Here is a 21,733-nt window from a genome sequence, read left to right as displayed (position 1 = left end):
ATATGAGTATAATTCTTACTTCGAATTTGACGACGATGAACTTGTAGATCAGATAAAGACATTTTGAATGATATCGAGGTATATGCATCATATATTTGATCTATCAATATTTGATTTTAGTTTGACATTAAAATTTTTCACTTAACAGTAGTATAATTACAATTTTTATACTTAAAATTGATATCAAAGTCAAGTTTTAAAATCAAATACCTTATATTTCAGATCTATTTTGCATTTAGATATGTTAATTAACACCATAAAAGGTATTATTCGATTTTGATTTACGATGTTTAAATGATCTATTTTTGTTATTAATTTATTTGTCTATTTAGTTTGTCTTATCATTTGCTTATAGGTGATGTGAGGTTCTTCGTGTTTGATCAATAGATGACAAATTACTATCGACGATAATATTGTTAAGGGTAATGACCTTTGATGGTCACAAGTCCAGTTCGAAGTAATGAGTGTATATGCAGCAAAAACATCGTGAGGTACAATAACCTTATGATGATTGGCCTGCCTTAGTCATAGGTGGCTATAGTAGCGCCACTCCATGTGACGACTACAGTAGTGTCGTGATTGCAACAGCACTACTATTGCATCAGCATCACTATAATATTTCTTAGCCACGACCAACATCAACTAGACGCCTAAAGATAATGATTGCACCAAGTGGAAGCATGGGCACAATTATTGCTCCCGGTGACCCTCACCACAGCCACCAAGTGTCGCGTGTGCACAAGGGCATAATAGCACAACACCACACAATAATCGAAGAGGTTATCAATCAAGAGTATAAGGACAATCGTTGACTAAAGTGATGGTAGCAACTGCACGCTGCGACGGCTGCATGCCTCATGAAACGATCATAGAAAAGGAAGTAAGAATTATGTTTGTTTAAAAGGATATTTTTACCTCTTAAAAATTAAAAAAAATCAATATGTCCTTAAATTCATTTTTCCATTTATGCCCATCAAAAATAAAAAAAAATCATTATATATCCTAAGGAGAATTATAGTTTTACCTTTTAGAAATTATAATTTTTTTTACTTATATCTTTAATTATAAAATTAGCTAATTTAATTTATTTTATCAAATATTTTGATTGATCTTGATCATGTTTGTATTTTGATTTTAATTAAATTTTAATTTTAATTAATTTTAATTTTGACAGACCTAATTGGGTGGATGGTTTGCCCAAATCTATGAGCCTAATTTGGATAATCCAATTTTGAGCTAGCTTAATTAAATATGATTGATTGGTCTAAAGGTTCCATATTGAATTTAAAAATTATAAAATATGATTTTCTTTTATAGGTTTATCATATGATATATTGATAAAATTTTACATGTGATAATGAGAATTTTAATTATTATTCATTGATATTTGTTTAGTTATTCATATATATTTATTTGAAATTATGAAATAATATTTATTTTTATGTAAAAGACATAATTTATGATTTGACATAATTATAGTTATCATATTTTTTTAATATCGATTAATGTTCAATAATTATTATGACTATTATTTTATTATTATTAATTTGTTTCGGTATACAATAAATTGAAGAAATTGATGAATATTATTTATATATTATATTTCTAAATTATATCTGATTTATAGTTGTCAAATTAATATAACATAATAAGCTTATAGGATGTAAATTATAATACATTTTTATCATTTATAAAAATATTTTTAAATTATATTTTATATTATTATATTGGTCTCGTAATTAGAAAAGTGGTCTCGACAAATAACTAATAAAATTGTATTAGAGAATTAGTCTTAAATAAGATTAAAAATAATATTCATAAGTACACATAAGTAAGAGATTTAGATAATCCTGAAGGAGAATCTACTTCAAAAAATCATATAATAAGGTGGGATGATACTATTTTGGATATCTTTATAGTTCAGAGTTATATATCCAATTATAGTAATACTATTTCACAAGGATGGTATCATCCTTCATAAATAATTTTATATAAATACTAGATATATTAATATTTTACTTAATTTATGAAATAAAAATAATATCAATAGTTCATCATATTTTGAAAACTCAAAGTACTAATTTTGTTTTATTTTGTTATAGTGATACTTCGATCGTTGTATTCTTGTAAATGTCAATATATTTTTTGAATTAAATTATTATAAATATCTTAAGCATATGTAATTTATATTGGGTATATTAGATTTGAACAAACTAGTTAAAAGGATCGAAAGCATAACTATTGAAAGTTCTATGGAACAAATGATTAAGATAACTAATAAAAAATATATAAAAGACTCAGTCTTATGATAATTATCAATAATATTTAGACTTCACTATAGTCTATGATACTAAAATATTTAAAGATTAATTTAAATTTATTAACAAGTCATTAAATGATACTTTAATGAAATAACTGATTAAAATTTAGTATGACAATATTTGATGAATTTAATATTATATCTTTAATATGCCTAACAAAGTTATAAACTCAAGAACATTAGTTATTAATATATTTTATTTTTTTAGTATTAATCTATTCTTAATTTTATTTTTTTCTTACTCATTTAAAAATTTTATAATAAAATTAATGATAAATAAAACTTAAATGAGTTGATTAGTATATGTGTTTAGAAAGAATTAAGATTAAAGTTATAAAGACTTATAAATCAATTAAGTTTTTAAATGCTATATAAACTTATAAAAGAAAAACTTCATAAAAAAATGCTATTTCTATGGCAAGAAATGTAAGAAGGATTATAGAGGTTCTTTCTAATATGAGAATCAAAAGAGTATCAAATATTCATCAATATAAGAAATCATCTTAAAGCGAAAACAATAATATTTAATACTAATCACTTATACCTGAAGATGATTCATATGATGTTATATTTCTACAATTCTAGAAATTTAGTTTTTTTATCTTGAATTATTAGGGTATTGTTTCTCACTTGGTGAAGAGAAACTTATCATAATTTCATTTAAATTTTGTATAATAGTTTGTACAGAACTAATGTGAATCTTCAATTTATAATGATACTCTAATTAAATACTAGAATAAAATATAATTTTATATACACCTTACAGTATATATGTTTGTATCTATGTGTCACTATGTATCCTATTTTAATAGAGAGAAATATTTTATTATATATGTTATTATCTATTGAGTTGTGAGTATCTAACATCTCAAGTTATTAACAGTTTTAAGTATATATAAATAAAGTAGGGAGATAATTAGATTAATTAGTCAAATTTATTAAATCGGACAGAAGTAATAAATTTTATGATAGTTATGCTAGTTAGCTTAATTATAATTCTAAATTTTTACTAGATTATTAGAAAAATGAGATATTTATGCTAAATATATTTCTTATTAGATGTGCTACAATAGAATGAGATTGTTGAGAGGTGAAATCATATTCTTATTTATATGACTATGAGTACAATAAGTTATCTATAACTCATGAGTTAATAATATGAGGCGAAGCTTTACGGTTATATATATTTTAAATAGGATTCCTAGTAAGTCAATTTTATCAATCTTTTTGAGTTATAGATTAGTAAAAAATTCAACTTAAGACATTTACATATTTGTGATTATCCTTAGAGATAAAAATATTCAAATCACAAAAAAAAAATTAAATTCAACGATTATTTTTAAATATTTTATTATTTATTTAGAAAAATTCAAGGAGATATAAATTTTATTATTCTAATCATTGTATAAAGATAGTTGAATCTAGTAATGTAGGATTCCTAAAAGATAATGAATTAATGAGAGTGAAATTTAATTTTGATATTAAGGATATAGGTTGATACTCCTTTATTATTTTTGATGGATTGTTATTGTTCAAATTACTAAAAGAATTGATGAAAATAAATAATAAAATAATATTGATTAAAATAATATTAAAAAATTCTCACATGATGTTAATGTCATCAAAAATAATCATATAGAATAACTATAATCAATAGTTTTGAAAATATCTCAAATGGAAAGAACACTTTTAATTTTTTTTATTATTATGTGATATATCTATAAGATTCAAACTATGACATAGTAATAAAAAATAATGATTCTAAAAAATACATTATAATAAAAAAAGAGTTAAAATAAATGAATCAAAATAGTATCTAAAAACTCATAGAATAATCTAATAATTATAAAAGAGTCTATCATAACTCAAAGGAGAATATTGAATGATATAAAAGTTAGACTTTGATTAAAGGTTTTATGAATGAAATGATCATAACAAGATAGTTTTTTTATTTTTTAAATGAACTCGTTAAAAATTATCACTATATTAATGACTTATTATGATTTGAGTTACATCACATAGATGTGAAAATTAATTTTATGTAAGGGGATTTAGATTTATATATATTAAACGATTCATAGAAAAAAAAATATTTTGATATATAAATTTAGAAAGTCCTTTATGACCTTGAATAGGCTCCCGACAATAGTATATAAAGTTTCCTGAGACTATTGCTTCTTTCATATTCAAGAAAAATACTATTGATCAATGTTTATATCTGAAGATTAGTGAGAGCTAATTTATTATATTGATCTATATATGAATAATATTTTACTTACTAATAGTGATCATAGATTATTATACCAAAACAAAAAATTTCTCATTAAAAAGTTTAAGATGATTGATATGAGTAAGACATCTTATATTATTAATATTAAGATATTCATGGATAGATTTTAAGGATTACTACTATTATCTTAAAAATAATATATTAATCGAGTCTTGAAGATATTTAATATACAACCTTGTTCAGCAAATGATAAAAGTAGATATTTCAGTCAAAATAAATATTTTTTAAAATAATTTAAAAAAAAATTAAATAAAAAAATATTCATTATATATGCGTAGTTGAAAGTTTATTATGCTCAACATTATACTAGACTAGATATAAATTTTGTAGTTGAAATACTAGATATATATTAAAGTTATTCGGGAATGAAATACTAAAAGGCTACAAGAAGAAAAGGTAATAAGATATTTGGAAGGAATGAAAAATTCTATACTTACATATATGAAATTAGATCAACTTGAAATTATTGTATTTTCAAATATTGATTATATAAATTATCTTGATAATAAGAAGTCTATTTTACATTTTATATTTATTAGTGAAAGAGTTAATTTGTAAGAAAAAAAATAAGAAATGTATTATTATATTATCAATAATAAAAGCTAATTTTATTGTATACTTTAAAGCCACTAATCATATTTTATGATTACAAAATTTTATCTCAAGATTTGGTATCGTTAAACATAATTATCAAGTTGTTAAATATACTTTATGACATCGCAATAGTTTTCTTTTTATGACAATAACAAGTACTCTACCATTTGTATGCATTATGCTATAAGGTATTTGATGGTTTGATAAAAGAGTCCAAAAATAATTAATGTCAATTAAGAAATAAAGTTTTATTATATTAATTGATGATCCATTCATTTAGGACTTATAGTGTTTGAAAAAACATGTTTTTATGATTGGTTTTGTGAGCAACCCATAATTAATAATTGATATTTTTATTTACATAATTAAAATTATTTATTTTTGTTATCCTTTTCATATTTATGTATATATATTATGATTGAATATATATAACATGATTGTCAAATAAATTTCAGGGGTCATTTTGGATTGTATTAGAAAGAGCTAATAGTATTATGATACATACAGAAAAGTATGATATTGATGACATACAACCGCTATAACTCGTATTAGTAGTCAGATTTAATATGATATTATTATTATTATTTAGATTTATTGGCATGTTTTATAAAATTTATGCACATGTAAAAAATATTTTTTCAAAGTTTCAAAAACTAATTAAATAAAATTATTTTTAAATAATTTTTATTTTATTTATTTTGATTTTAAATTTTAATATCTTATTAATTAATAGATCTAGTGTGAGAATGTTAGATTATATAATCCTATCTAATTAGGTAAGATATATCATAAATATAATTAGATTATAATTATGGTTATTGACTAATATAAAGAAAGTTCAATTATAGTAAAATTTTTTAGGAGATAAAAAAAAAGAGAAGACGAGTCTAATTTTCATTCCAAATGATATTGTTATAACTTTTTTGATAAGACAAAAAAGCATAAAAACTTTTTTTATGATATCAAAAAAGTATATATTATTATTATTATTATTTAATTTTAATTTCTGATATTAAAATTTTTCATATAACAGTGATGCGAACATGATTTTTATACTTACGAATATTCTTTATTAATCACATAATGTCCCAACAGTTTGTTCATATGATGTGGATACAGAGTGCTGTGTCTCTGCACAAAGCATCGTCTTCCTCGCGAATGCCATGATCTATTTGGGCCTCTTCGACACAGCTTCAGTTCTGCAGCCAGCCATCGTCGACGACTTCTTCGTTACAACGTTACAGCGCAGATTAATCGTCTTCGAGTTTCGCCATGTTTACCACGAACAAAGAACAAACCTTCCGTAACCCAAACTGGCACTCTTGGATCCTTCGGAGACGTTCCTGTCGTCAACACTCGCGGCTCCGCTTGCTCCGCTTCGGGTGACCTCACCTTCTCTCGGAGGCTCGCACCGATCGCGGTGGTGACTCCGCAGCACATGGCGCTGCTCCGCCGCTTGCCCTCCTCCCTTCACGGCAAACATGGCCTCCTGCCTCCTTGAATGGCTCGTGTCCGAGTTGAAAAGCCCAGCCTCTTGCACCGGAGAAAAGGCCGACAAAGAAGCGACGTGATCGATTATTGAATTGGGTGGTGTTTAATGTGTTGTCTTGCATGAAATGACACCGGAGGACGGCAGCAATATGGATTGGACTCTTTGTTCCTTCGTCGGTACACAACGGTGGTCGATTGATGTCTCGTTACATAAACCCGTGAAGGACGAGTCCCCATTCTGAGATGGGGGCTTTTACCCTTCTTTTGGTTGAGACAGATTGGAAATTTCTGAGCTATATTATTTGGAATGTTAGAAAATAATTTTAATTAGAATTATGGATTTTATATTATCATAATTTACTTTTAATTCATTGGATCAGTTGAATCCGACCCAAAAAAATAGATTTAAAAAAAAGAAGAAAAAAAATAAAGAAGCGATATTATTGAGATTTTTTTTTCAAAAAAAAATTGCGTTATTTTAAGAATTCGTCCTTTTTTTTATATATTCAAACGTTGGGACGCGTACATCAGACTACAGCGCGCAGTACCGCCACCGGGCCGCCGCCGCCGTAGCGCTCCCACACATACACCGTCATCCACAGTATGTCCTCTTTCCAGCACGACAAGCGGTACACTCCCGGTTCAAATCCTCCACCCGAGCTTCGCCTCCGCCCTTCACGTGACGGCGTGGCCCTCCTCGCCGAACTTTTCAGAACAGCTGCTCCCCATCCACGCTCCCCTTCTTCGTCCTCTTTTGCACGATCTCCCCCCCTCCTCCCCATCCGCTGCGTTCGCTCCAATAGGCTCAGACCTTTTCTCTGTTAGGTAAATGGTGGCCCCACCGACCCGACGTCATCATGCCTGTTTGCGTCCGGAGGATTCGTGCACCCTGACCGTGTACAGACAGTCGAGCGTCGATCGTCTCGTTTCGTTTGAAGGGATAATAAAGAGGAGGATGAGGAAGGAGAAGAGGCCGGTGGAAGGAAGAGGAGGAGGAGGACGAGCACGACGACGACCGACTCCAACTTCCTTGCGTTGCGTTGTCTGCTTTCCGAACGCAATGCAAGAGCAGCCTTCGAATCCTAGAGCCCTTCTGCCATGGCTGCGGTCGATCTCCATGTGGATCCTCTTGTCGTTGTTCGTGGTTTCTGCTTCGGCATCCGGTGCGTCCGACGACGCTGCGGCCCTCCTGGCGTTTAAGGCCAGGGCTGACCCCGGCAACCGCCTGCCCTTCTTCCCCGCGACCAACGGCTCCTCCTCCGACAACGAGCACTGCCGCTGGCCCGGCGTCTGGTGCTCCCCCGATGGCAGGGTCGTCCGGCTCGTCCTCGAGGCCGGGGGCCTCGCCGGTGTCTTCGCCGGCGGCACCCTCGACCGGCTTGACCAGCTTCGGATCCTCAGCCTCAAGGCCAACTCCCTTACCGGCCCACTCCCGGACCTCTCCCCGCTGCTGAACCTTAAGGCCCTCTTCCTAAGCCGCAATCGCTTCGTAGGCGCCTTCCCCGCCTCCGTTCTCTCCCTCCATCGCCTCCGTACCCTCGACTTGTCGTACAACAACCTCTCCGGCCCGATCCCGCCTTCTCTCGCCGCGCTCGATCGGCTCTACGCCCTTCGCCTCGAGTCGAACCGCTTCAGCGGTCCCATCCCTCCCCTCAACCAGTCCTCCCTCGTGAACTTCAACGTCTCCTACAACAACTTCTCCGGCAGGATCCCGGCCACCGCCGCGTTGTCCTCGTTCGCCGCCTCGGCCTTCGCTGCGAATCCGGGGCTGTGCGGAGGCGTCCTGAGAAAGAAGTGCGGCGGCGGCAACGTCTCACGCACCGCCCCGTCCCCCGCGAACGCTGTCGCAGGGGAACACGAGGGGATACGCCTCCCGAGCTCCGCTTCCCCTGCGCAGAAGATGCACAAGAGAGCCGTCGTGGCGGTGGGGTTCTTGGCCAGCTCGTTTCTAGTGATTGGAGTCTTGGGCTTCTCCTTGTTGATGCAGAAGAAGAGGAGCAGGATGAAGCGGGGGGCGATCCTGGGCCCGGTGAAGCACCAAGCCAATGGGGCCGCCGAGGCTCCGGAGTCGAATCTCGAGAATCTCAACGCGCAGACCGAGAACCGGAGCCACGAGCTCATGGCGGCCGCGTCACTGGCGATGTCGGAGGAGAAGGTGAAGAAGCTGTCTAAGAGTGGGTGCTTGGTGTTCTGCGCCGGGGAGGCGCCGGTGTACAATCTGCAGCAGCTGATGAAAGCCTCGGCCGAGATGTTGGGCAGAGGGAGTGCGGGGAGTACTTACAAGGCAGTATTGGAGAATAGGCTGATGGTGAGCGTGAAAAGATTGGACGCCGCGAAGCTGGTGACAACGGGGAAGGAGGTGTTCGAGCGGCACATGGAGATGCTCGGAAGGCTTCGGCACCCCAACTTGGTGCCGCTGCGGGCGTACTTCAAGGCCAAGGAAGAGAGGCTGCTGGTCTATGACTACCATCCCAATGGCAGCTTATCCTCCCTTGTGCATGGTATGGACCTGTGGGTGCCATTCATTCTCTTGTGCTGCTTTCCCTCTTAATTGTTTTCCATTAACTTGCTCATAGTTATTGTTCCTCGGCTGTTTGAAGTAGGTATAATCCAGTCATTTTCTTGTGCTGTTTTCCATCTTATTTTACTTCAATTTGGTTCTTCCTACTAGAAAAACATTTCGGGGACAGTATGCTGGTCATGGGAATGAAAATTTTCAATTCAATTCTTGGAAGTAAAATCTTTTACCTTCCAAAGTTTCAGAAAATCTGAAAGTATTTCCAAGAAACACAAATGAGGGAAGCAATCAAAGATGCCTACTGTTTTAATCATTTAGACTATTCAGTAAATCTTTACTTTCTTCATCTGATGGGGATGAGTTATAGTGAATTGTTCGTTGAACTATATTCTAGGATTAGAAAATGCCCTCGACAAACTATGAGATCTGAAAAGTTATCAAGGTATGCGATTACGACACTCATTTGTCTGAACTATTTTTGTTGTACCATTAATGGAGCATATATGTAAGTTTATGCATGCAGATCACCAATATGTATCAATTATTCAAATTAAAAAGATTTAAGCAGTAACAATGATCCCACATGGTTCATCTCAAATCATCAGGATCAATTGTTGAAGAAACTTACATGGTAAATTACCAGAAAGGTTGCCTTTGTACTTGCTTTTTATGACTGAGATGGTGTATGTCATTTGGAATTTTAGATATCCTACATGAAACTTTCAATGGACTCTATCGTCAACCGGTATGACTTGTGTTGGCTATATGCAATACATGGTATAGATATCATTTTGAATTTTGAAGCTTCTTAAATGTGCATCTTCAATATTTCGCAAATTCATGAAACTTAAACATCAGCATTATGAAGTACCCATAAGAAATTAATTTTTGATGTGTTCCTCGTATCTCTCATTTGCTTCCTTGCCGCTTCTTGCACTTGATACATGTTTGTAATTGTGCTTGTCCCATACTAGTACTAGTATGAGCATATATTCCTTTGAATCTCACCTCAGTACATGTAAAATAAAGATAACTTTTTCATTTGGTTTGTGGATTCTAAATCAGATATTTATTGGTTCTGTGCTCCATACATATATAACATGCTAGACTTCCATACATAAATTTCACTCTCTTCTGAGATGATGCTCGAAGATGATATGAAAAGGTATAAATAGACTTTTTGGAAAATATCTATGCTCACTTATTTTAGAATCTGATGCAGCCCAGCAATCAGTACTGTTCTTTAAGATTAGGAAGGGCTCCTCTTAGGCTATTTGTATACTAAGGTTCTTACCCTCGAGCTGTCCTTAAGTTGCAGATTGTAGAATCCCAAGTTTTGCTTGCAAAATCAATAATTAAAAAATAAGGGCGGAAGGAATTTTCACTTTAGTTTATGCAGCAAAAAGGTTAGAGAGTATAATTTAACGATTGAGCAAGCAAGAGACAGAGGATTTAATTTTTATCATTTGTAGGTAATGTTCTAGCAAAACATAAAATGCTAAATTGATATTGTGATTCATTTTTGTTGCTTAATACTATTTCATAGCTGTCACTGGGGCCGATACTTGCTACTCACCCCATTTCAATTAAAATTATGGCTACTCTGGTTAATTTTAAATTCTGACGTTTTTGTTGTAGGTTCAAGATCCACAAGACCGAAGCCCCTCCACTGGACATCATGTCTAAAGATAGCGGAGGATGTTGCACACGGCCTTGGATACATCCACCAAGCTTCTCGATTAGTCCACGGAAACGTTAAATCTTCCAATGTCCTTCTTGGTTCTGATTTTGAGGCTTGCCTGACCGATAACTGTCTCGCTTTTCTTATGAAACCATCCGACAATGAAGATGATATAGGATATAGAGCTCCTGAATCCCAAAATTCTAATGGAGGGCTAACACCTAGTTCAGATATCTATGCATTTGGTGTCTTACTGCTAGAGCTCCTGACCGGGAAACGACCTTCGCAGCAGCCAGTGCTCGTGGAAACCACTCTGCCTGTTTGGGTTCGATCAATGAGAGAGGATGTAATCGAAGGAGCAGATGATGAACGCTTAATGATGATCATCGACATTGCTGCAGCCTGTGTTCATCTTTCTCCAGATAGCAGGCCGACCGCATGGCAGATTTTGAAAATGATTGAGGAAGTGAAGGAGGTTGACACAGGAGACCATGATAGTGGTTCAGCCTCCCTTTCCTAGTTCTGGCCCTGATTCCCATATCTAATGGACCTTGTTGAAGAGATCTTTCTATTCTGAGGGCAATTGGAGCTTCAGTGTCTATAAATGTAATGTCCACCCTCAGTGTGGGAGGGATGTGCTAAGATTGTTGAATAGTTAAAAACCTGCTTCACTGTTGCTCATGGAATTGGAACCATGGAGGCTACTAAAATAGTCCATTGCTCATGTACTATCAGTGTTAGCTCAACTGTAGTATAGAAGATAAATTGCAATCAGGGTAAATAAGGATCAGATTGTGCCTTCAGCAGATGTCAAAGACAAGTATTCTAAGCCTTGTAAAAGTATTCTATGAATTTATATATAATCTCTAAATTTTTGGAGCTTGGATTCTTTCATGCTGTGGATTGTGATGCTGCAGTTTTTGCATGGAGCAAGACTGTGTCCCTGAAACACCATGATGCTTTGCTAACCTTAACATTGTGACACCTCATGCCAACATTCTTTGTTTGGATCAGGTAAAAAACACAAAAAATTATTGGATTGTTTATTTCTTTTTGTTATTTTGTAGATGCACTCACATGTACAATCTTTAATAGCTTTTGAAATTTTCTTCTCCTAAATTTTCTTAGGTGATTACAGTTTTCCATTGCTCTATCCATCTCTTATTCCCCATAGCAAATAAAGTTTGCATAAATTGTGGTTGATGTCATATAAGCTATTTTTTTAAATTTATTTTCTATTTTTTTAAAAGAAATGATTCATTGGTCACTCTCGGGATCAAATATATTTATATTTATCTTTATTGAAACATTCGGATTGATTAGTGCATTGTTGCATAAGTGATAGGTCTCAAATGGTATATATTATTTGATATAATATATATTTTTTATTTTTAAAAATCTAATGTATTTATTTTAAAAATAATAATAAAAATTACAATTAAAAATAACCCATCACGTAACCGCTGTTTTCCGCGGCCCGGCTTAAGTCACAACTGAGAGGGCGACGCCCGCGCGCACTCGAGGGGAAAGTGCGGAGTTCGGCGACCGAGAGAGAGCTATGGGGGGCGACGGCGAGGCGGAGAAGCAGACGCTGGTGGAGGCCGCCCTGGAGGTCTTGAACACGCCCGATCCGTTCGAGAAGGCCCGCCTTGGCGAAGCCGTGGCCGCCCGCTGGCTGCTGGACGACATCTCGGTCCCCTATCGCAATGATGGCCCTCCCCCTCTCGTCCCTGATCGACCGGCCCGTCTCTCGAGTGTAATTGGCACTGGGACTCTGCTCGATTTCCGTGTGAAAAAGGTGAAGAAAAGGGCAAATTGACTGTTTTGTGCGCACGTGCAGGTGAAACTGGTGTCGCCGAGCATGATGCCGAAGCTGGGCAAAGCCGGGAGTTTGCAGAGCCGGCAGGCCATCCTACATAGCCTTGCCCACACTGAGAGCTGGGCCATTGACCTTTCCTGGGTGAGTTTTGGTTCAGTTGCTACTGCCCACCACTCGTTTGTGAAAATGTCGCAGCCACTCGGAAAAAAAAATGTTATCCATACTATTCTAAGTGCAGGACATCATTGCTCGTTTTGGGAGGCAGGAGGCAATGCCCAGGGAATTCTTCACCGACTTTGTGAGGGTGGCCCAGGACGAAGGTCGGCACTTCACACTCCTTGCCGCAAGGCTGGAGGAGGTGGGGTCACACTATGGGGCTCTCCCTGCCCACGACGGCCTCTGGGACTCTGCATTGCAGACCTCCAAAAGCCTGTTGGCACGACTCGCCGTGGAGCACTGCGTCCATGAGGTTGGTGATTCTTTTTTCTATGACTAGAATCGTCTTCCCGGTCTTATGAAAAGAGCTGCAAAAACAGTTGTTAAAAGAACAAGTTTTGTTGCAAGGGAAAACATTATAATGAACACAAATGAGAACAAAGACAAAAAGATGCTGCAAAGACCACACTCAATTGACACTCCTCAACCAGTATCTCCTTTAGAACATCCCAAAATTTGTTCAGGTGAATGATAACCAACTCAAGGGTATAACTTCTTACCTTTTGCTTAAAGAAGTTCAATTTAGGGACCATGGAACTCTTTAAGTTTGAGGCTAGCACTAATGGATTTTGTACAGTCTTTGGGCATAAAGTCAAGGAAGGTGCCCAATAACATGTGTTATCGGTGGATAAACATTTAATATACATTAATATATAGACCATCCTGGAAGGAAAAAGAGCAAATACTTCCATAAGGGGATGTAGTGAGTGACATAACTTGCGTTATGCACTTTTAACCAGAGGCTTTTTATTCTTATTGTTGCTTGACATTTAGTGCTTGTCTAATTCCCATGTTCGGTTTGCTGCCAACTAGCTGCATAAGTATCACCTAAGACTGCAATAAATTACCCACCATGTCACAACCAACTGCTGTTTCTCTATAATGGCTGGCAATGGTGTTCCTACAGAACACAACAGAAAATATTGTGCTCTGGTGGCCATCTGCCAAAACAAAATTAAATAATTTATTCATCAAAGTTAACTATAAGATCAATTACAACACATCAAACTTCAGCTGAAATCAGTTATTATTCTAAGAGACCTTATCTGACGCCATGTTTGTCACCTGGTATTAAACCAGATATGTTTCACTGTTGCTGGTTGTATATTCTTCTTAAATCTTTTCATTTAGATTATCATTTGTTTTTTCTTTTTTCCTGGTGTTTTCTTTTCTTTTTGCAAATAATTAAAAAAATAATGTCAACGTTTTACCCTTAAAGAAGGGAACTTTCCTTCAACTGTTTCTTTTACCCTTCTAAGTTATACTTCCCTTTCCTCCCTCCTTTCCTTTCTATACTGAATTTCTTTTTTTCCTAATTTCTCAAAATTTTGTTCTTCTTGCTTCATTTTCATCCATATGTATATATGACTCCTAGAAACGAGGTGTAGTTCTAAATACAAGTTTGCTGACTATTGTATCCAAGGTCTGCCGTACCGAAGCGTACCGCTCGTATCGGGCGGTACGTATCGGTCCAGTAGGTTATCGGTACGCGGATCGCCCGCTACCGGGCGGTACGCCCCAAAAACCCCCATATCGGGCGATACGAGGCAAAATCGGGCGGTAACGGTCGAAATTTCGACCGTTACCGCCCGGCACCACTCGGTAACGGTCGATTTCGACCGTTACTGTCCAACACCACTCGGTAACGGTCGAAATCGACCGTTACCACACAGTAGCAGTGCTACAGTGTTCCAACGGTCAATTTGACCGTTGGAGCTTTTTCTCCTCCTATTTAAACCATTCTTCTCTCCCCTATTTCATTATACTCTCTTAAACTCTCTCTCAAACTTTCTTTTTCTCTCCTAAACTCTATAAAACAACGATTTGTGAATTCAATCGAGGCTAATTTGAGAAGATTAAGAGGAAGAACTTTCTAATCAAGAGATATGTATTCGTTTTTTTAATTAGAGAGTAATTAAGACTATCCTAACTTTTCTAATCAAGAGGTATGTATTCGTTTTCTAATCAAGAAGTATGTATTTGTAACTTGACAACACTACCCTAACCTTTTTTTTCTAATTTTCAGATATTTTGGAGGGATAAATCGATAAAATCAGGTGTACCGCTCGGTACACCTTGGTATACCGGTCGATACCACCCGTACCGTACCGTACCGAGCCCGGGTCGAAACTCCAGTACGGTACGGTATGGCGGACCTTGATTGTATCAACCAATTTTATAATAACCTTGTGCATCAAAAGAATAAATTTTTGAAGTTTAATCACTAAGAATTAGGTGCATAAACATGTTTGAACTTGCTATCATGCAAAATGTGAAAGAAGAAAGTTAGAACATTGGATTTGATATAGTTATAGAACATTTAAAGATGAACGAATGATACACAGAACCTTGACTTCCCTGAGAGTGTTAACATCTCCAATATGCATCTTTTTCGAATTAGATTTGCAAATGGAAAGTTAGTGGATAGACTATAATTCTTGTTATGTGACAAAATGCTAGTTCAGAATTTAAATAGATATGATGAGAGTGGAGAGACAAGGTTGAAACATGAAGGTTACAGACAATATCCATCTGCTATAGACCAAGTTTCCAACAGCCTAACACCTAACCGCTCAGTTGATCCAAATATTGACAACCCATGGCCAATATATATTTATTGACCTCGGTCTGATAAAAACAACAAGCCCTTGAAATCAATTATCTACTTCTTATTTCTCACTCAATCTGATGTCCTTTAGATCTGGTGACAAATTTGCAACAAGAACAATGTTGTAAATACATATGTATAACGTGGAAGAGAGGGGTATAACACAATGAAGCAGTTGAAATAATGAGAAATTTGGGCAATTAGAAATGCTTAAAATATTATCTTTCTCTCAGGAGAAGAAGTGGAACTTTCATTAATAACAACAAAACCGTAAGCCCCAACAAGTGGAACCTAAAGGATGTTAATGTTAATATCATAAGATCAAGTTAATCTTTATGCAAAAGCTTTTACCTATTTTATATTCATCAATGAAGGAAGTGATAAAATATCAAACTAGTAGGAATAACTCTCATATAATGTTGTTGCCCTTGCTATATTGTTCTATCAAAATTCAGGTTGCATTAATAGAAGATGCTAAACTTAATTGTCTGTTGACCTTCTTGAATCTTGACTTCTTTGTTGCACTTTTTTCTGTGCTTCAAGTCATAATTCATAACTCTGAAATATTTATGAATATCTTCTCTTCTTGGATTAATTTATCTGAATTCAGGCTAGGGGGCTAGATGTACTTCCCACCACCATCTCCCGTTTCCGGAATGGAGGGGATGAACAAACAGCAAATCTGTTGGAAAGGGTTGTGTATCCAGAAGAGATTACACACTGTGCTGCTGGTGTCAAATGGTTTACATATCTGTGCCTTCGGACACCTAATGAGCATCATGGTGCAGCGCTAATTCATGACAGCACTGGATCTGCACAACCTTTGGAGGGAGAAAGTATCCCAAATCAGCATGAGGTTGATCATGGTGACGGTGAGCTGACACAAGATCTTGCTCAAAATTTCAAAACCTCTGTAGCAATATGCCATGGCCAACAGGAGATGGTAATCCAGCGTTTTCATGCCACCGTCAGAGAATACTTCAGGGGTCCACTTAAGCCCCCTTTCAATGTGCAAGCGAGGAAAGCTGCAGGGTTCGGACCCGAATGGTACGAGCCCTTGGCACAGAAATAGGCGAAGACCCAAAAGAAAAAAACTGATTCTTTACCTCTCTTCCAGACTATCCATTTCTTGATTTACAAGTTCTATGGCAAAACCCTGCGTTACAGATGCAGCATCAGTTTTGCCCATGGCTGTTTGAACTACGTACTGAATTCTTTTTTTTTTGTGTCCTTGCGATTTATTATGATATTTTGAATTGCAAGCCAGTAATGTAAGACATGATTTGGTGGCAGAATAAGATGAGCTAACAGTCATGATGCTGTCGGTGCTGCCAGCCGAGATATACTGCTTCCAGGGCTAATGATTAATGTGAAATGAGGACACATGATCGTAAAGTTTAAGCTGCTGCTCTTCATGTCCAGGTACTTTTCACGAGTTTGGTGGGAGGTGGATCGATGACCAGCCTGTGGACCAGCAGGGGAAGGAGAAGTTGAGACATCCTCATCAGGCTGAGATGCCACCCAACCATGTAAGACAAAACTCTCCTCCTCCTCCTCCTCCTCCCTGTCCTCTTCGTTTTCTTATAGACAACAGTAGATGCAAAAGTAATTGTTTTTGTAAGATTAAGAAAAATACATCAGAAGAGTCATAAATATAGTGAAATCTTGTTTTGTCGGTAGAATAGAATCTTAAGAATCTGTTTAATTAAAGGGAAAGCAGAGTGACAGTTTGGAAGTCGCAGTCATCTAAAAATCTGTGGTTTTACCGAGACAGAATTAGAGACGATAATTTCACAGGTCATTGGGTTAATTTTACCTGGAAAATTGATGTATTTTTTTGATAAATAGATTGAGATCATGTTTGGATGGTTTCATATAATCCTATCATTTTCTTGTAAATATATTAACCACGTGGATTATTCATACGAAATTATAAGATAGGATGAGTAAATATGATTATTTTTTTCATGTGTATAGTATTTTTGCACTCTGTATAATATATAATATATGTATATGGGAAAATAATAAATAAATAAATATTGTGAGATATTCCACCAAAGTTTACCGCGATGAACTCACGAAGCAACGGCTTGAGCTGGCGTGGCGCAGATCCGACGGTTGTCATTCTTGTTCAGCTTTCTCTGTCGAATGAAGAGACAGTCATCGGTCCAACAACGCCCACCGACACCTCTCTCTCTCTCTCTATTAGAGATTTTAGTTCGGCTTCCCCTCCAATCCAACCACATTCACCGTTCTTCGTCGCCTCTCTCTTCAATTGCCTTCGAAGAGATCAGATCTGGTCTGATCAAGAACTCTCGATCGTGGGGAAGATGAGGGCGTGGTCGGCCGTCCTGCTGGTGGTCGCTGTAGCCTTCGCGGCAGCGGCGGAGGCGTCGAAGTCGAAGCCCAAGGTGTGCAACAAGGGGTGGGAGTGCAGCGGCAGTATCTACTGCTGCAACGACACCATCAGCGACTACTTCAAGGTGTACCAGTTCGAGAACCTCTTCAGCAAGCGCAACTCCCCCGTGGCGCACGCCGTCGGCTTCTGGGACTACCAGTCCTTCATCCTTGCCGCCTCCGTCTACGAGCCTCTCGGGTTCGGCACCACCGGCGACAAGGTGACCAAGATGCAGGAGGTCGCCGCCTTCCTCGGCCACGTCGGCAGCAAGACCTCCTGTAAGAATCATCCCTCCTCTCCTCCTCGCATTCCTCCATGCGTCTGATGGATCTTGTGCGTGAATGTCGGATCTCTGTCCTTAATTCTTCATTCCGACCTATTTGCTTGCATCCATGAGAAATTGCATCGACACTAGACTGTTTGGGAAAGGGGAATCGATGTTCTGATGGATCTTGTGCGTGAATGTCGGTTCTCTGTCCTTATTCTTCATTCCGACCTATTTGCTTGCATCCATGAAAAATTGCATCGACACTAGACTGTTTGGGAAAGGGGAATCGATGTTCTGATGGATCTTGTGCGTAAATGTCGGATCCCTGTCCTTATGCTTCATTCCGACCTATTTGCTTGCATCCATGAGAAATTGCATCGACATTAGACTGTTTGGGAAAGGGGAATCGATGTTCTGATGGATCTTGTGCGTAAATGTCGGATCTCTGTCCTTATGCTTCATTCCGACCTATTTGCTTGCATCCATGAGAAATTGCATCGACATTAGACTGTTTGGGAAAGGGGAATCGATGTTCTGATGGATCTTGTGCGTAAATGTCGGATCTCTGTCCTTATGCTTCATTCCGACCTATTTGCTTGCATCCATGAGAAATTGCATCGACATTAGACTGTTTGGGGAAAGGGGAATCGATGTTCTGATGGATCTTGTGCGTAAATGTCGGATCTCTGTCTTCATGCTTCATTCCGACCTATTTGCTTGCATCCATGAGAATTTGCGTCGACATTAGACTGTTTGGGAAAGGGGAATCGATGTTCTGATGGATCTTAAGCGAAAATGTCGGATATCTGTGCTTATGCTTCATTCCGACCTATTTGCTTGCATCGATGAGAAATTGCATCGACATTTGACTGTTTGGGAAAGGGGAATCGATGTTCTGATGGATCTTGTTCGAAAATTTCGGATCTCTGTCCTTATTCTTCATTCCGGCCTATTTGCTTGCATCCATGGGAAATTGCATCGACATTAGACTGTTTGGGAAAGGGGAATCGATGTAGAACTATGGATCAGAGTAACAACTAGGTTTGGAATCATGGGAAATCAACAACAAAAGAAAATTAGTGTTGGCAATTTCATAATCCATGTCAAAGACATGCTCTTTAAGACATCAGAATTCAGGACATAGTGGACTATGAGAAGATGTGAAGCAAACCATGCACAATTCTTGTTTATTACTCATTCAAACTGATTGATTAGAAATGCAACAGTAAGTTAACTGAAAAAAGAACTAATCTAATGATATTTATTACTGGCTTGTACTAACATCTACTTAAACCCTTACCATAAGTCCTTTTTCCCTGCATGATCAGATATAAAAAATGGCCGGGATTTGAATGATTACATGAGGACATTTAATTACATCATTTCTGAGGGTTCTAGCTGGACCAAGCAACCAACTAAGTATTTGGTTCTAACAATTTATATGTAGGACTGGGATGTTCCATTGGAGAGGCATTGAGCTGATCCCACCATAGGCTGCCTATTTTATTTGCTTATTTCTGTTGACCTCTCTCTCTCTATATACCTATGTAATATGCATGTATATTGCCAATGATTTTGTTGCAGGTGGATATGGTGTTGCCACTGGTGGCCCACTTGCATGGGGATTATGCTATAATCATGAAATGAGCCCAAGCCAAGACTACTGTGATCCAAACTACCTTTATCCCTGTGTCGACGGAGTTCAATACTATGGACGTGGTGCTCTGCCTGTGTACTGGTATGTCAACGATGTTTACAGTCTTATGTTTCAATGGAACAAAATAATTAATCTTGTCACGGCTTGTGATTTGAATTGATGACCTTCAGGAACTACAACTATGGGCTTCTTGGCGACGCCATAAAGGCAGATCTGTTGAACCATCCAGAATACCTGGAGCAAAATGCTACCCTGGCTTTCCAAGCCGCTATGTGGAGGTGGATGACACCAATAAAGAAGAAGCAGCCGTCGGCCCATGATGTTTTCGTCGGAAACTGGAAGCCCACAAAGAACGACACCTTGTCGAAAAGGTTACCTGGCTTTGGGCTTACCATGAACATTCTGTATGGTGATCTTATATGCGGCCAGGGCTTTATTGATCCCATGAACAATATCATATCTCACTACCAATATTACCTGGACCTGATGGGAGTCGGGCGTGGAAACTCTGGAGATAATGTAGATTGTGCTGAACAAGTGGTTTTCAACCCATCTTACAAAGCTGATACAGCAACCTAAGCCATGATCGAAGTAAGCTGTAAGATATCAATGGAATCATCGGTCAGAGTGCCCCAAATAAATGAACGTGTCAATGAATGCTCTGTGTTATAAGACTTGCTTGTTAAAAATGTGTAGCTACAGCAGTGGTTATTATGTTGAGTGGCTCTGTTATTCTTCTTAATAGCTGAATTGCAATTCTTATTATTATCTGTAATACTCCACCGTGCCAATGGTGCTACTCGTGATTATATTGTATTCCGTGGGGTGAGTATCATTGTTTTGGAAACTATGAAATATATTGTGTTCCAAACTGATGTTTGGCTTAATAATTGCGACTGACATTTCTGTTGAAATCAGATGTCATTCTCATTTGTAAAACCTTCCATCTGTCAAATAGCTGTTCTTGTTCACTTCATTATCCTTTTGCTTGCTTTCAATTGCTGGTTATTTTTTTGATAGAGATAATGAGAACTTATCTGGCTATGTTTGTTATAGTGCTTAGGATGATGGGAGTGAAAAGCCTAGCAATGGTGCATGTTCAGCATGACTGATAACAAAGCTTTGCTTTCTACAAAGGTATGATATATTTTTTGTTGTTATTGTTGTTGTTCATAATCTTTTTGTTGTTATTGTTATTGTTTAATACAAAGACATGTATACCTACATAACATATTACACTGGTAAGGATTTCCTCTTGCAACTCCAAATCTAACTAGAATTCTTCTCTCTAAGTTTTAGTATTAACCAAAGAGTTATGCAGAATTTTCATTTAGTTGCATGCCCATGGTTTTACGTCTCATATTAATTGAGGAGTAAGAGAATCAAAATGAAGCAGAGACACCTTTTGAAGTCAATTTGAAAGAGCAAAATTGTATAGAGCTCACCCAAAATGGACAAACAATTCCTCATTGCTCATAGAGCTTGCACCAATAATGACGTTATCCATTTGCTGAAAGGACACAAGGTATTTCTACTTTGGACTAAGCTTTTTCAAAGAGGATTTCTCATTCAAGTATATTCCATTATGATCATGGTTTGCGTATACACTCACCTAACAAATGAAAGCTAATCAGCTTGTTGAGAACAACAAAAGCTGCAGAAAGAGAATAATACTACTTTGTTCAAGATAACTCATTTATCTAACTTATGATCTGCAACAGCAAACCTTTACATTAAGATGACTGCTGCCAAGTCTAATCAGGCTTAGTTCAAGAGGTGCAACATATTAGATGGGACAAAGCTTGTTCATATTGGAGGCGCTTCACTTCGCCCTCAATCCTCCTATTGATCCAAGGTTTTGTAGCCGTTCGTC

General features: G+C 36.9%; 3 protein-coding genes across 3 annotated transcripts; all 3 read left to right on the top strand.

The window, feature by feature from the left end:
• Positions 1–7,256: 7,256 nt before the first annotated feature.
• Positions 7,257–11,773, top strand: LOC103992405 (probable inactive receptor kinase At5g67200). Its single transcript, XM_009412085.3, has 2 exons — positions 7,257–9,196; positions 10,852–11,773. Exons 1-2 carry the CDS (start codon positions 7,525–7,527, stop codon positions 11,412–11,414), a joined length of 2,235 nt encoding a protein of 744 aa, XP_009410360.2. The 5' UTR covers positions 7,257–7,524; the 3' UTR covers positions 11,415–11,773.
• A 679-nt stretch (positions 11,774–12,452) lies between these two features.
• LOC135616406 (uncharacterized) lies at positions 12,453–16,484 on the top strand. The gene is made up of 5 exons (XM_065115599.1): positions 12,453–12,692; positions 12,735–12,854; positions 12,952–13,182; positions 16,148–16,393; positions 16,455–16,484. Exons 1-5 carry the CDS (start codon positions 12,453–12,455, stop codon positions 16,482–16,484), a joined length of 867 nt encoding a protein of 288 aa, XP_064971671.1.
• LOC135617658 (chitinase-like protein 1) lies at positions 16,482–20,735 on the top strand. Its single transcript, XM_065118107.1, has 5 exons — positions 16,482–16,584; positions 16,960–17,066; positions 17,598–18,213; positions 19,788–19,941; positions 20,031–20,735. Exons 1-5 carry the CDS (start codon positions 16,497–16,499, stop codon positions 20,437–20,439), a joined length of 1,374 nt encoding a protein of 457 aa, XP_064974179.1. The 5' UTR covers positions 16,482–16,496; the 3' UTR covers positions 20,440–20,735.
• The last annotated feature ends 998 nt before the right edge of the window (positions 20,736–21,733 follow it).

Source organism: Musa acuminata, chromosome BXJ2-7 (assembly GCF_036884655.1).
Source record: "Musa acuminata AAA Group cultivar baxijiao chromosome BXJ2-7, Cavendish_Baxijiao_AAA, whole genome shotgun sequence".
Taxonomy (NCBI): domain Eukaryota; kingdom Viridiplantae; phylum Streptophyta; class Magnoliopsida; order Zingiberales; family Musaceae; genus Musa; species Musa acuminata.
Note: the sequence above shows the minus strand (reverse complement) of the source record. Positions and strands in the feature narration are given on the sequence as shown.

What these genes read in the sequence shown, in the direction of transcription:
- LOC103992405 (XM_009412085.3), top strand. Translation starts at nt 7,525, where the DNA reads ATGGTGGCCCCACCGACCCGACGTCATCATGCCTGTTTGCGTCCGGAG. An exon ending in CTTATCCTCCCTTGTGCATG is followed by an intron (nt 9,197 to 10,851) that starts GTATGGACCTGT and finishes TTTTTGTTGTAG; the next exon opens with GTTCAAGATCCACAAGACCG.
- LOC135616406 (XM_065115599.1), top strand. Translation starts at nt 12,453, where the DNA reads ATGGGGGGCGACGGCGAGGCGGAGAAGCAGACGCTGGTGGAGGCCGCC. An exon ending in GGGCCATTGACCTTTCCTGG is followed by an intron (nt 12,855 to 12,951) that starts GTGAGTTTTGGT and finishes TTCTAAGTGCAG; the next exon opens with GACATCATTGCTCGTTTTGG. An exon ending in GTATCCCAAATCAGCATGAG is followed by an intron (nt 16,394 to 16,454) that starts GTTGATCATGGT and finishes AAACCTCTGTAG; the next exon opens with CAATATGCCATGGCCAACAG.
- LOC135617658 (XM_065118107.1), top strand. Translation starts at nt 16,497, where the DNA reads ATGCCACCGTCAGAGAATACTTCAGGGGTCCACTTAAGCCCCCTTTCA. An exon ending in GCAGGGTTCGGACCCGAATG is followed by an intron (nt 16,585 to 16,959) that starts GTACGAGCCCTT and finishes CTTCATGTCCAG; the next exon opens with GTACTTTTCACGAGTTTGGT. An exon ending in CTGAGATGCCACCCAACCAT is followed by an intron (nt 17,067 to 17,597) that starts GTAAGACAAAAC and finishes ATTCCACCAAAG; the next exon opens with TTTACCGCGATGAACTCACG.